At 43.7% G+C, this 16,239-nt stretch overlaps 1 protein-coding gene across 1 annotated transcript in view; it reads left to right on the forward strand.

Moving 5' to 3' along the window:
* The window catches only part of PAK5 (p21 (RAC1) activated kinase 5), a 110,538-nt gene that overhangs the window by 74,192 nt on the left and 20,107 nt on the right, over window positions 1-16,239 (forward strand). Inside the window, exons 3-4 of the mRNA XM_077753751.1 lie at window positions 11,630-12,121; window positions 12,707-12,840. Of these exons, the coding sequence (XP_077609877.1) occupies window positions 11,630-12,121; window positions 12,707-12,840 (626 nt within the window). The remainder of the gene's footprint in view (window positions 1-11,629; window positions 12,122-12,706; window positions 12,841-16,239) is intronic.

Here is a 16,239-nt window from a genome sequence, read left to right on the forward strand (position 1 = left end):
AATGACAGTGTTATTCTCTTTTGTGAATGACAATCCAGATGTTCTCACCCATTACAGAAGATGTTTAAGAACACAAGTTCTATAATCGGATTCTCTGGATTTAAGCACTTACTGGCTTTTTGACCTTGTCTATTCCTCAGTTCACTCATCTGTAGAGTGTTTCCATACCTACTTTGAACTTACTAAAAGAGATCAGTAAATGTAAAGGAGTTATCCCATGGCAGGCACTCAGTGTTAGCCCCTATTCCCTGGAATATTTCTGGTTGGAAAACACGTCCCCACATCTGTTAACACCAGCCATAGAAACATCCTCTTTGTGTAATCTTTTACATTTTTTTCAAAATACGGGAACAAGTTCCATGTGACTTTGTCCTCACAGACTCATAAGTACTGCTGTCCTCACCTTAGAGATGCGAGTCAAAGAAGTCCAGGGTAGCTCTGTGCCTTCCTCAAGGCCCTGTGACTCCTGAGTGACAGAGCTGGCCAAAGGACCCCAATTTTGCCACCTTACCAATTGCTCTGCTCTCTAGGATGGCCATGAAACCCTCAGACTTGCCCATGGAGGCCAGACGTTAAGAGAGCAGAATACTTAGCAGCATTCAACCAAGAATCATCATACGTAACCGCATCTCCAGTTACGATGGTTTCTTGCCAGCCAACCCCTCCACGTTACCCCCAGCATCTGCTCTGCACTGGGCAGCAAAGCGACAAGCAAAGCTCCAGGACAGCCCAAACAGATGACATAGTAAGGGGTTCTGAGTGAAGAGAGAGGGTACAAGAAAACTGGTGTGATTCCCCAGATCTTTCTGCTGGGGTCACCAGTGCAATGGTTTCTCACTGCTCAGCTGTCCCTTTGCTTTACCTGGAAGGAAAAAGCTGAGCTGGTGTGCTCAGTCTTCCTGCATCAGTAATGGAATGAGTCACTCTTCTTTGTGGCACACTTATACACCCAGATTCGGCCAAGGTCCAGGAGCAAAACCTCAGCTCCATAGCTACTAAGGATCCCAGCTGAACACTTTCAGAGATCCTATGGAGCCTGATGGATAACAACATGGCAATGCTGGTAAAATCTTATGAGCTGCAACAAAAATCAGAGGTCAGGGGAAGAGAGAGAAGGAAAGAGAGGTGCTAATCGCTTAATATAACAATGGGTATTATTTTGATTTTTTTCTTTACATAGAGGCTCTTAGAGGGTGTTCATTTTGGCTCATAAAACATCCAAAGAGGTGATGCAGAACATCTCAGACATCTGTCCCTTTGGCAGGAAGACTTTAGGGGTCCTTTGCATATGAATGGACATATCTTCCATGAATACTCCTGTGGCTCAAAGTAAATTATGAGTGAGTTTTCCATTACCAAATTACAATGAAATTTATCTAACCTGGCAATATGTGTTCTGGCTGCCTCGGAGGCCCTGACACTCTTGAGCCATATTCTGCAGCAGGGATCCAATCCCCAGAGGTGCAGACACCCCCCTCCTCACCCCTGTAGCTGCAGGCTGTGGCCAAGCTCAAGCCATAGTAATCTGTTCTTGAACAGAAGATACATTCTTTATGTTTGGAGCAGCAAGGGGGAAAGGAGCATGGGATGGGGAGCTGGTTGGATATACCAATTCAGAGGTGGAGGAAGAGCCTGAAATACCTGTATGCTTAAGCCTGCAGATCACAGACTGATACATTTCCTTAACTAGGCTTTGCCTCCTTGTAGAGGTCATAAGCCACTTATCCATGCTCTCTCGGTGTGCATTTGCCATGCATTTTGTAAGGCAGGGTAAAGCACGACTCTTCCACCTTCCTATCATAAGGTGTAAGTCCCTACATGCCTAAATAGGAATCCAGAATCATTGTGTGGGAGATTTCCTTGCAAAACACATATGGTGTGTGGCTCCCTGCTACAAGCAGTTTGGAAATCCAGCGAGTGTCTGACCATCCGGGACGTAACCTACTTCCCAAGGCCCCTGCATCAGAACCTTAAGCAGACACCTTGATTCTTCAGGTTCCAAGTAGGACCTGCTCATGACTATGGCTCATTGGCAGTGATAGCATACGCTTGTTTCTCTTACCAGAGCTGAATGGCAGCTCATGTTGTGTGCTGTGTCCCTTTGTCATCTAGGCAGGGCAAATATGAAATAGGGCCACTCCATTTTGTAAATGATAATAAGTAAATCGGAGGAAACTGACCATGGCTGGGCACTTGCCGAAGCCTTACCTCAAGCAGGAGCAGCAGCTACTATTCTGTTAGGATGCAGTAACTTCCCTTGACCTGAGGGCAGGGGGGGAATAGCCCCCATCAGTGCCATTTCTGCTCATGGCAGGGAGAATTGGCGTGGCAGAGCACAACCAGAGGGACACATGAGAGTAAATACATATTCAAGTCACAGGATTTAATGTGAATCCCTTTCCCCTAATTGCCAGCCTCTAAAATGTCCCTGCAGAGAAAGCTAGTTACTGAGTCTCCCTGGAATTCTTACAGGCAGCCATTCTCCTTTCCCAAAGTTGAGGCTGGCGTGGCTACACTTCCCTTTGAGTCAAGTAAGGACAATGGGAGACGTCCTTTCCTTGTTCAGGTGACAGAGGCCTATGATTCACTTTTATCCCACATTTGATTCATGTAGAACGAACAACGCCCAGTCTGGCTCTTTCATTTTTGAGGTGAGCAGTCTCTTTGCTTTATTGTACTATGAAAAGGTGTATTGGAGCATCTCACTCAAACACTGGAGCCAGCTGCCTCCCATCCCTTGTAGCTCCGTGGGAAGTGGAAAGTGGAAAGAGAGACTGCCCATCTTTCACTGAGCATTCCGCAGTCCCCATTCTGCAGACACAGAGGCACCCCCCCATCCCCCAGTCCAGCACGACCTAGTCACAGCCTCTCTGTCACCTGTACTGAAGGCCACGGTGAACAAAGAGATGCTGCCTCAGGATTTTTTTCCCCTTCTTTTCTTTCTCCTGCCCTCCCCCAACCAACCCTTCCCCCCCCCCCACACTTGGCATAAAATGGTCAAATGATGTTCTACTGCAGAATTCAATTTCACAGTTCAGTTAGGTCCTTGATTACACTGCCAAATTCAGATTAATGTGCATTTAACGAACATGGATCAGGGGAATTCTGGCTGACAGCCAGCTGTAATCGGAGCAATTGATAGCTGTGTGGAGTTTTATGCCCCGTCCATCCCAGCGTACCACTGGTGAAATTGATTGATTAAATGAATTCATTGCTATAATTATTTATAATTTTGATACATCACAAGTCTGTGTCTGACCCTATCCTTGGAGATGCTGTGCTCATTGTCAAAGGGTAGTACAGCTGAGTTGTTAGCCCTGGATTATTTATGCCCTTATAAGACGGCCTTTTGTTTGTTTTGTGCCCTTATGATTTGATTGAGTTTGAGTAGAGACATGAAAGGGTACATTTCCTTAAGAATCAATTTGTGTGGTATACTAAAAGGAAACTAAAACGTGGAAACTAAACCACGAATGTATGTTATTAACCATTTCAAAGAGGAAGGAAACCAAGACTGCATATAAGTTCTGTTAGTGTTTTTAAAGATTCCTGTAGAGAAAATTCCTTTTCAGAATGTACTCAATTTTCAGCAACAGTTAATGGTCTTGTAGCACCACAGCTAAGCACTTTGGCAGGCTGGGTGATAATTTGCAACACGGTCTAGTCTGTGCTATTACATCTTGCCATTTGGAAGTCCCCCCTCAAAAGTATGTAGACCATGGTCTCATTCCTATGAAGTTACTCTTTCACAAAATCCCAGGACCATTCTCTCGGGAGGGGTGAGAAGAAAGCCTTTTCGGTGTCACTTCCACCCCTGCCTCTAGTTCTGTGCCCTTGCAATAAGGTCTTCAGAGGTGAACCACATACGTAGATCTTTTGGAAATGGTGTGGGTAGTGGGAGGCACATTGGATTTGCTCATTAAATATCTGTACCTTTCACTGGCCCACTTCTACTGCATTGTGGTTTCACTAAATGATTAAAACCTATATCTGTCTCAAGATACTATACTCTAAATGTGCTCCTTTTTTTTTTCTACAGTATTGTAGACTGAGTTGTAAAAAAGATCACACAGTCAAGCTTTACTCCTTTGAAAGGCTTGCTTACATGCACAGACATGGATGTGTCTGTACAAAACAATATACTTGAACAAAATCGGATTTTTTCACCCACTTTCAAATATAGGGTATCATGGGACTTTGGTTTCTCTTCAGATCTAATAAATCTTTCGCCTTTTACAAATATAGGGAAAGATGATTTAGAGTGGGACAACGAAATAATTAGAACAGATTAAGAGCCACGTAGGAGGGCCATGAGGCCTTGTTACAGAAGAAAGCTTGGACTTGCTTTCTTCTTAGCAAAAGGGCATTATTGTAGGTGAACACAAAGTTCTGGTCTGGTCAATGCAAAAATGAAAATGATGAGTTCTGTACATAGATGATCAGCTCATTTCACTGTGATGGTTATTTCTTTGCTATGTATTTTGAGCTGATTTCTCTAAGCCAAGACTTAAAAAAAAAACAAACTTAATTTATCTTCACCTCCCCTGCCACCCCAAGCATTATCATTCATCATTTTCTGGCCCTTGCATTTCTGGCATTCTGCTCCTGGCATCCCAGATACCTGAGCCCCTGGTGAAACACCTTAGCCAGGCTTTTGCTCTGTAATTGCCTTTTCACACCATGTCCACCTCTGTCCTGACCTTTTTATCACTGAGGGGTATCTCTGAGAACATATCAAAGGCCCAAGTTCTAAAGTGACATTATCTGGATCTAAATCCCAACTCTACTTTTTTTTTTTTTTTACTTTTATTTTTGACAGAGAGACAGACAGACAGAGCATGTGTGTGTGTGGGGGGGGAGGGGGGGTGGCGGGGAAGGGCAGAAAGAGAAGACAGAATCTGAAGCAGGCTCCAGGCTCTGAGCTGTCAGCACAGAGCCCAACGCAGGGCTTGAACTCACGAACCATGAAATCGTGACCTGAGCTGATGTCAGCCAGCCAGGTGCCCCAACCAAATCTACTTCTAAAGAGCTTTGGGACCTTTGTATGAGCTGCTTGAACTCACTGCGCTTCAGTCTTCTTATCTGTAAAAAAAGGACAATTATAGGGCCTATCTCGTTGTGTAACATGGGGTTTAAATGTATCTATCTGTATATATAAAGTGCTTAAAACAGTCCTGGCACATGGGAAACACTCAGCAAATGTCAAATATCATCATTAACATTCATATGTACCACTCCTACAGGGATAGACTTGTAACAGAACAGTTGGTTAATGGAAGAGGCCCTGCTTTGGCTACCAGTAACATGCCCCTGCATTTTTTCAAGGAGTGAGTGCCTCGACCTTGATTACACAGAGCGGAGAGGTGACAGCTAATGGTAGAAATGCCAAGGCAGGCAAGAAAGCAAGTCTGTGGTGCCTGTGTTCCTACCACCTGGAACATCTAGACACCCTCCCCCTGTGAGTGAAAGACTGACCTGAGCAAAAGAACTGGGTTGTGCAATCCTCTTGGGGGAATGGGGCCATTTGCCTTGATTGCTAGTGGCAGGGGCGGGGAGGAAGGGGGAGTATTTTCGCCTCCCAGAGGCTCCATTTTATCCACAATAAAATGGGATAAATTGCCCCCTTCTTGACTCTGAGAGTGAAAAAGAATGAGACTGCCACAAATAGCCAGCAATACCATCGTGGAACCCACAGTGGGTGGGTTAATGACCCAACTGAAGGCTATAGGTCAGCAACATGGTGAACCTGAGCTGGGTCACTCACTTCTCCTTCCCAAAGTCAGCAATTTGTCTGTCATCTTCTCCTTGAACGGATGGAAACCCAGAGGGACGACCACATGTTCTCTCCCTGGAGGCAGTCAATTCTCCTTCCACAAGTCCACCTCGAGTCTGGTTTAAAAAACTGTCTCTTGTGAGAGAGATTGCTCCTCATCCATCACTTTTTTTTAGTCTGCGCCTCTTACTGGCAGCCATGAAAAACAATAGCATGGTTTTGTCTCAAAGACCTAATTTCAAAGACGTTTAGCTCCCAGCGAACAACTCAGCCTTCCGGATCTGACTGGAAATGGTCCCATTCCTGTAGGCAATCCTCGTTTTCTTTAGGCCACATGCTGGCTGCTAAGAGTAGACTCAGATAATGCTGCTGACAGTCGGTAAAGAAGAAAAGTAGCCTGATGCAGTGTGGAGCGGTGTTTGCGATTCCTACTGGATACAGCCATTTTATTTTTAACGTATCTTCAGAGATCAGTTATACATGCTTGTGGGGAATGAATTCAATTTCGCTTAAATCCAGGAGCCAGTTCTCCACGGAAGACACCACAGGATGAGGCCATGTGATAGCTCCCAGGACATACTTGCAAAGAGAAAAGTCAGAGACCCCACTCCCCCTCACATGCTGGCCTTGTAATTAGCCTGGGCCTGGCTAATCTCAAACTTCATTTAAGGGAAGAACCCAGTTGTTTAATTCACACTGACATTTTATTCCCCCTCCCCCATCACAGAAACACACCAGTTTTCCCAGTTCATAGGGCAAATCCAGCGGCTTCCAGATTTCAGCATGATTTCAAATACAGCATCTTAATTATAATACAGTGTTCAATAGATTATAATTAAAAGCGTCTTTTCTGATTGTTTTGAGGGTATGTTATACATTAGTATAGGAATACACATGCTACCAGTACATTATATTCAAAAACTGCTAGCTGGGCTTTGCTTTGCTTTGCTTTTCTTTCTTTCTTTCTTTCTTTCTTTTTTTTTTTAATGTTTTATTTATTTCTAGGAGAGAGAGACAGAGACAGCGTGAGCAGGGGAGGGTCAGAGAGAGAGGGAGTCACAGACTGAAACAGGCTCCAGGCTCTGAGCTGGCTGTCAGCACAGAGCCTGATGCGGGGCTCGAACCAATGAACCGCGAGATCATGACCTAAGCGAAAGTCAGACGATTAACCGACTAAGCCACCCAGGCGCCCCTAGCTGGGCTTTTAAAAAACATTTTACTATTTCTTTTCTTTTACATTCCCACTATGCTAAGGACTTTCTATAATGATACCAGCACATAGAATATATTGACCAATCACTATTCAAATCCTATGATGTGCATTCAGTCCTTCAGAACTCACAATGACCTAAAGAGGTAGTTACTATTATCACGATTCCCATTTTACAGATGAGAAAACTGGAGTGCAGGGGTTTAAATAACTTGCCCCATGTCACACAACTTTTGAACCAAGAGCTGTTTTCTTAAACTTTAAGTTACTCTAAGTTGCCATACTTTAGCCTCATAAAAATCCTATGAGGGAGGTATTTATGATCCCCATTTTACAGATGAGGAAACTGAGGCTCAGAAAGGCAAAGTGATTTGACTAAAACCATCAGAGTCCGAATTGAACCCTAAGTATGTCCCTCAAAAGCATGTGTTCTCTTGCTGACCAGCCAGGACAGGGCCCTGGCTTCACAGTACCCTGATTCCTGCTGGTTGGGGGAAGGCTGCCTGAGTGGTGAACTCACCTGAGTAGATTGTGATCTCATGACTGGGAAGGACTTCACTACTGGATGTGCACAGGCCAGCACTGTCATCTAGGAGCCAGTGAACAGTGCAGAAGAAGTGAGAATGGTGCCACGGTAGCAATTTTAAGGAGCCAACTTGTGTTCAGCTCTTACTGCCAGACTTGTGGAGGAGGAATCTGTTCATTATGTGTGATGAGGCAGGAGCTTAGGACACTGCCTTGTTCCAGATGACCACCATGTTGCCACATCCAATGAGCACCATGCCCCATCCTATTTCAGTTCTCCGTGGCATTCAATATGCATCATTACTTCTTCTTGAAATGTTTTCCTACCTTGACTCAAGACGATCTAGTCCCTTACTTTCTTTCCTGCATTACTGGCTATTCCTTCTCTGCTCCTTTATACAACATCCCCCTGCCTTTTCTGGTCTCTGAATGTTGGGGTCCTTGGATTTTCTCTTATACACGCAATGTCATGGCTTTAATACCAACTAAACACCAGTGATGCTCCGATGCATTCCTTAGCTTCGTCTCTTTCCTAGACGCAAAGCATGTCTAAGTCACCTAAGCAACATATCTGCATGGATGCTTGATGGCTCTCCCAGACCTAACATGGCCATGCCAGAACTCTTGGTTTCCCCCATGTAATAGTTAGCTCATGCCATGTAACAGATTATTCCAAAATGTAATGACTTAAAACAGTAATAAATATTTATTACCTCACAGAGTTTCTGTGGGTCAATTCTCTCTGACTAACATGGCTGGATGATTCTAGCCTTGAAACTCTCATGAGGTTGCAGTCAAGATGTCAGCCAGGGTTAGTCATCAGAGCAAATATCCAAGGGAGAAGGCAGAGGGGGCACAATATCTTTTTTGGTCACAGAAGGCACTTGCTGTCACTTCCACTGTATTCTTTTGGTCACACAGATGAGCCTGATACACCGTGGGAGGGGACTACTCCAACTATAACAGCCAATTTATTTTTTTAACTTTTTAAAACTTTTTGGAAATTTATTATTGAGAGATAGTGCATGAGCATGGGAGGAACAGAGAGAGAGGGAGACACAGAATCCGAAGCAGGCTCCAGGCTCTGAGCTGTCAGCACAGAGCCCGACGCAGGGCTCAAACTCACAAACTGTGAGATCACAAACTGTGAGATCACGACCTGAGCCGAAGTCAGATGCTTAACTGACTGAGCCACCCAGGTGCCCCTATAATAGGCAATTAAAACTCACGTGGACCACAGTGAGCTAACAGGCACCCCTGTTTCCACTTTTACCACAAAGGTCTCTTCTCCAGCCTGCAGGTCAACATCAACATCAAGCTCAACAACAACATCAAGCTCATGTTTCTCTTCTCAGCAACCTCCAGTGGTTCCCACCTCCCTCAGAGTGACAGCCAATGCCCTTGCCATGGTCTACACAATCGCCCCCTCGCTGCTTTTCTGGCCATCTTTCCAAACTGACTCCCCTTCACACTAGAAGAGCCTCTGTGCTGTTCCTCAAGCCTGTATTTGCCTAGAATCCTGGGTATGCTGTGCCCTCTCCCCAGACAACCCTTCCCACATAGACATTGATCCTATTCCCTCATGTCAGCCAATTTACTGCTCAAATGGCACCACCTCAGAGAGGCCTTCCTTGGCCATTACATCCAAGATGTCATCGCATTAACCACAAGCCCCTTCCTTTGCTTTATTTTCTTCATATCCATATTACTACTGGACTGCCTATTGTATATTTATGGGTTTTCTTGTTTATTATCTGTCTCCTCTAGAATGCAAATCCCAATAGGGCAGAAATACCATCCATTTTTATTATCGCAGGACCTTCCTATAGCACCTGCAATGGTGCCTAGCCCCTAACAGTTGCTCAAAGATTAATCAGTGGACTTCATGAATGTACTACATGGGAGCAATGAATTTATTTGGAAAGGTACCACCCAGTAGAACTTTCTGCAGTGGTGGAAATGTTGTATATCTCTGCTGTCTAATGTGGTGGCTATTGGATACTTAAAATGTGACTTATATATCTGAGGAACTGAATTTTTTATTTTAATTTTACTTTTTATTGATTTCGGTTAAGTAGCTACATGTAGCCGGTATCCATATATTAGAGTAGATCTAGATCCTTGAGGTGGATGAGGTGTGGGGGCACATACATGTCATTTCCTGTACATCCCAGTAGAGTGGTAGAGATTTCCGAGGGTGCTGTGTGAGTCTAATCAAAAAATCTTTTTTGAGCTCTTTCTGTGTACCCAGCACTGTGTTGTCATCAGATTATTACATACAAGTGCATTGATTGATTAGTGCATTCTATCCTGGGCAAGGCTGTGAATATGGTATGATGTGGTATATTCACGACCGCAGTCATTCCAGGGTTGGTCAGAGATCCCGCACTATCCCTCTCAGGGAGCGATTGCTGAAATGTACACCAAGGATCATATAAACCCCTCACTGGCTTCCCCTACCCTTTTTCTGTCTGCCCTCCCTATACTCCTCTGCTGAGTTCCCTCAATCCACTCTTCATAACCAGAGTAGAATGTTCTCTGCCAGAATCCTTTTCAAGGGTGACCAAATTTCCTTTCAGACACACTGCCCTGCAAAATTTGGCTGTTCTCAATTATGTTTCTACTTATTTGATGAGAGCGTTGCACATGTTTACCTTATGGTCCATACTGAAAAGTTGCTTAGCACAGGGAGCCATATTTTTCCTTCTACATATATCTGCCAGGATATGTGTATGGATAGTACATCCTCCCTCTAGTATATGAGTTCAAAAGCATGGGCAAAGGCCTTTTACCCCAGAAATTTCTCATTGAAGACTGACACCCTTTAATGACAAATGGGATCTTTTATTCCCAAAAAAGAAAACAAGGCCTAAGTACATGTTGGATAAGACACATTTTAACTAAAAGTCTCCTTGTGGTTCCAATGAGGGGGGAGAAAGCCTTTTCCTAGGAGCAGTGGGTACAGTTGGTGCCCAGCCCTATCCCTTCATCACCTATTGCTTCCGTCTGCCAACACTGCTTTCCTTTGTCTAAAGCAGTAGTTCTCTGCCAAGAATAATTTTGCCCATTTTCTGGGGATATTTGGCAACATCTCAAGAAATGTTTGCTGGTCATAACTGGCAGAAGTAACTGCTCCCGACATCTGGCGGGTACAGGCCAGGGATGCTGTTAACCATTCTGCAGTACCCAAGGCAGACACCCACATCAGAGAGTTATCTGGACCCCAAGATCAGTAGTACCAAGGTTGAGAAATGCTGGTCTAAGAGGATTCTCTACCCACTGGAGACTACCCAGCCTGAACATGGTAGGTCAGAAGCTCCAGGAAACTAGTACCCATGGAAACAGATGTTAAACAGTGTTTTTGAAGGGAGCTCGTACATAGATATTCCCACTCTCTGCCCCTCAGATGGGATAACTCCAAGGGATGTGCTTTATAGTCTCCGAAGATGCAAGGTTTCCTAGTGGAATTAGGTTCCCTGCTTCATTGGTAGCTTGCCGTGCACGTTAGGGTTCACCAGAGAAACAGAACCAGTAGGTGTGTGTGTGCACGCACACACACACACACACACACACACACAATGTCCGCTGTGGATGACCTTAATATTTTTACCTAAAGCCTTCAACTGATTGGATGCAACCCAACCACTTTATGGAGGGCACTCTGCTTTGATCAAAATCTATTGATTTAAATGTCAATGACATCTAGAAAATACCTTCACAGTAATATCTAGACTAGTTTTTGACTAAACAACTGGATGCCATGGCCTAGCCACATTAACACATAAAATTAACCATCAGACTCTATGACTCACCCTTTACTGGTTTTTCCCCTCCTTGTCTCACGTCGTAAGTCCTGAGATCACCTCCCACCACTTATATTCAAAGCCAGGTCTCATAGTCTGCTTCTGGGGATCTTAGTAAGGAAAGGGGAAGAAAGAGGCAGAATGGGGAGATTAGAGGGTAGGTAAGTGGTGGAAGCAGGGGCAACCTGGGACCTCACAAGGTAACACAACCCTCTTGTGTCATGGCACTCTTCATTCAGGCCAGCTGTGGGTTGACTCACTGACTGTGGCATTCAGATCTAGCATGTGAATATTCTCCATCCGTGTCTGTCTTCCCAGGTGGATTACGATCGAGCACAGATGGTCCTCAGCCCTCCGCTGTCAGGGTCTGACACCTACCCCAGGGGGCCCGCCAAACTACCTCAAAGTCAAAGCAAAGCGGGCTACTCCTCAAGCAGCCACCAGTACCCATCTGGGTACCACAAAGCCACCCTGTACCACCACCCCTCCCTGCAGACCAGTTCACAGTACATCTCCACAGCTTCTTACCTGAGCTCTCTGAGTATCTCATCCGGCACCTACCCCCCACCCAGCTGGGGCTCTTCTTCAGACCAGCAGCCCTCCAGGGTGTCCCATGAACAATTTCGGGCTGCTCTGCAGCTGGTGGTCAGCCCCGGAGACCCCAGGGAATACTTGGACAACTTTATCAAAATTGGAGAAGGGTCAACCGGCATTGTGTGCATTGCAACCGAGAAACACACAGGGAAACAAGTTGCAGTGAAGAAAATGGACCTCCGTAAGCAACAGAGACGAGAATTGCTCTTTAATGAGGTACGTGGTATGTTCAGATCATTCTTTCTGTCCCATGTAACATTTATTTCCCATTTCAAAAATATTACACATACAGTGTAGGACACTAGGAAGCAATGAAAATACGAATACAAAAATAGTGCTCCCATAATCCTTCTGATCTTTTTCTATGCATGAATGGCTGCTACATTTATAAAGTACTTCATGTGGATCAGCCACTGTGCTAAGCACTGATCTGGCCTGATTTGCACTACAACCCTATGAGACCGGAAGTTATTGCCATAGCAACGAGGAAACCTGGACTCAGGTTAAGTGACTAGCCCAGGGTCATAGAGCAGGTCAATGATAGATCTGGGATTTGAATTCTAGCAGATTCCAAAGCCTCATGATACACTGTCTACATGGATATATGTGTGTGTGTGTGTGTGTGTGTGTGTGTGTGTGTCCATTTTACACATGGTGGTGATACCATGTATATACCTTTATAGCCATTTTTTAAACACCTCAATAAACAGGTGTGCCTGGGAAGCTCAATCGGTGGCCACAAGAGAATGGAAAGCCAAATCCCACCGCCATAAGTCACAAAGCATCTTTCCATTTGCCCAGGTTGTGATAATGCGGGATTACCACCATGACAACGTGGTTGACATGTACAACAGCTACCTTGTTGGCGACGAGCTCTGGGTGGTTATGGAATTTCTAGAAGGCGGTGCCTTGACAGACATTGTCACTCATACCAGGTATGTCTCTTCATTATCCAGACAAAAAGCTTCCAAATGTTTATTATTCTTCTCCAGGGTAAGTCCTCACTGGCCATCTCTATGGACTCTTTATAAACTGTAAGCCCTTGGAAGTCAGGGAATAGGATGATCTTTCTTCTTTATGTTCCTTATGTACCTGTTGTAATATCACGTATGTGTAGTTCATTCATTCAATTAACATTCTATTCTCCTTGCACTCCAGAAATTCATTAATACACAACAGTTTAAAATCAGCTAGCTGCTGAGAATGGGCTTCTGGTGCCAAGTAATAAAATTTCCCATTCCTACATATTTTTTTAAAAAACTGAATTTCATTGTAAGTTGTCATGCGATTGCTATGTGTTCATGCCACCAAGGGTACCTGGGTAAGGAGGAAGCAGGTGGAAGATTAGTCAGAGTTTTATGCCATAATAAGAAACCTACATAATAGAAATTCTTCAATTCTGTTTTTTAATAGTCTTGCAAGTAACAATGGTTAATTGTCATTGTTACCTCTGCTACTTGCTTCCCTGATGTATCAGTTGTGGTCATTTCATGAAGTGTTTATTGGTCACCTTTGATGTGCCAAGCTCTTTCCTGAGTGCTGAGGATACAACAGTACAAATGATCAAGGCTCAAATATATTCCATCAAGGAAGCCACAGGTTAGAAATAAATATGTTATAATACCTGTGCAGAATTAGAAAGATGTATAAATGTAGCAAAGAAGGATACCTGAATATCTCTAACAGGGAGAGTAAAGAAAGATTCCCAATATAAGTTGATAACCAAGATGAGTGTTGAGAGAAACACAGGAGTTTATTAGGATGGCAGGTGGGAGGTAAAGGGCTTTGAGGCATAGTATGTGCTAAGACAGTGTTCCTCAAGTTTCAATGTGCATATGAATTGCCTGTGGGTAATTTAGTAAAATGCAGATCCTGATTCAATAGAAAAGGGCACAATACTCTCTTCTAAGAAGCTCCCAGATGACACCAATGCTCCTACTTCATGGACCACCTTGGAGAAGCAAGGTTCTAAGGAACAGACATATTTTTTTAAAAACCACATTACATTTGGGAAGCTTTAAATTTGTTCTTGGTAGTAAATAAAGCTCCAAAGTGTGGTGAGATCATTTTCAAGAAGAGAGGCATTGAATGTTAGCTGATGGTGCCTAAATCATAAGTGAATCCAGATGAACCATGGGGGGAAGCAAAGTAGCAAGAAGGTATTGGGAGACACTGTGAGGGATAGAATAGGCTGCTGTTTCTCCACTAAAATCAGATGATGTGTCCATTGTGACCCCTACAGCTCTCAGTCTGTAGTAGACTATCTAAAAACAAAAGAACATGAGGGAAGACACTGAAGGTTTATCACCAACCTTTCGGATGGCAGATCCCTATTGGTATAGACATAAGACACAACCACCCCAAAACATATGTAAGATCATCTTAACTTGTAGAGGAAAATATACTGAAGAAGTCTAGGCATAAGGCAAATGTGACTTACATCTAAATTAATACTAATATGTCTAAAGGAGAGGACTTTTTTCTTGCCCTGGAGAGCTTCAGACATAGCTATACATGTCTTTCTAGAGCTCTCTCTTTGTTCTTATTGTGTGTCTCTGGGATCCACTTAAGAGCTAGCTTCTCTGAAATCCATTGTGTTCTCTAATTTTCTCCATCCAGTTTTGTCAATAATTTTCCAATGAAGGCAGAGTAGTTCCAGAGAGCAGGGAGAAGGTGTATGTCAAGGAACACTGAATATTTGGAACTTGAAATCCTTTTAATTCTAAATTTAGACTTTAATCCTTAAATCATTCAAAGAGTTTTCTGTACAAGACATTTAATAAATGCTTTATTGAATGATTGATTGATGAAATATCTAACCCCTTGCTACTCAAAGTGTGGTCTGGAGAATGGCAGCATCAATATCACCTAGAAGCTTGTTAGAAATGCAGAGTCTCAGGCATTTCCTATGCATACCAAAGCTTTAGCCCTCCCTAGCATCTTGTTAAATTATATCCTACTGATTTCCAGGGAACATAAGGTTCTAGAAGACAAAAGAAGTGCCAAGCACTTCATACGTTATTAACTCATGTAACCTTTATACACATCTCTACAAAATGGAGCCAGGATTTGAGTTTGGAATTAAATCCAGAACTGAGGCATCTTTACCCCAATTCAGGCTTCCTTCCTGCAGAAGTAGGAAAAGTGCAGTCTTTCTACAGTGGGTCCTGTATCAAAATTTCAAAGCCATTGAATTCATGATCAGTAGCATTTGTCACATATGCCATTTGAAAGTGATTTTTCAGTCAGTGATGGGGGCTCATATTCGATTAAATTTTGTTATAGTTGACCTGTAAGTAATCTGTATACCTGCTTCAAATAACTTGAATCTCATGGACTCCAAGAAAAATGAATTTTATTAGAGAAGGTGATTCTTGCTCATGAATTATTTTTACGGTGTATTTGAGCTTATCCTTGCTGACGATGCTCTAAACCTCTGAGGGCTTTGCTGTGGGCCTATGGGAGAGTTGCCATCTGAAAGCAGTCCAGCACAATGACCAGCCCACTCATACAAACCTGAGAACAGAGAAGTTGTAGGTTTCCACTCCTCCAGACAAGACCATTTCTTTTTGCATGCCTTTGTAGGAGACTGATGCATTGCTGGAAGAAGCCTCTTCAAAGAGAAGGGATATCCATCCACTTTATACCCTTAACAATCTCCCGATTGACCATCTCCTTGGATTTTACTTTGAATCCTAATTTTACTCAGCATTTGCTGACATCAACAAGACTGAAACAAATTCAGGGTCATCCATTTCCTTGTCCTGCTGAGCTAAGAGTTACTTGGGATTATTTTCCAAGTCAGTCCTTAAATTTGGGCTCTGGTCAGTTATACCCCCGTCTCTCCTGACAGTGTGCTCTGTTTGTATGATGGTTTGCTTTATGAGCTCTTTCCACATTTGCTCTCTGGTCTAGGCTTCATACTCTCTGTGAGAAGGAGAAAGTTTTATACCCAGATGAGTTAGCCAGATGCCCCCCTGGGTCATTTTAAGGGCACTGAGCAGCCTCTGCTGTGCAAATAATACTTCCCACCTGGTTCCTCAATGGCTGAAAAGCCATTCGTATGAGTTGCAATGTCAGTGTGATGCCATGGGGACTTTTTGGGTCTGAACTCAAAAACAGGTGGGATTAGAATCATGATGTGGTCAATTTCTTAGCTGTGCGACATCTTGGGCAGGTTACTTGACCTCACTCTCCTCTGAAACCAGAACCCTTCTTCAGAAGGGTAAAGCAATGAAATGTGGGAGCACATCTCCAGTGCCGTGCTTGCCTTTCTCATTCCCAGATCCTTTTGTTCAAGTATCATCCATTCACGCTTAGTTATTAGTGACTAA

Source organism: Crocuta crocuta, unplaced genomic scaffold (genome assembly GCF_008692635.1).
Source record: "Crocuta crocuta isolate KB4526 unplaced genomic scaffold, BGI_CrCroc_1.0 scaffold82, whole genome shotgun sequence".
Classification (NCBI taxonomy): Eukaryota; Metazoa; Chordata; class Mammalia; order Carnivora; family Hyaenidae; genus Crocuta; species Crocuta crocuta.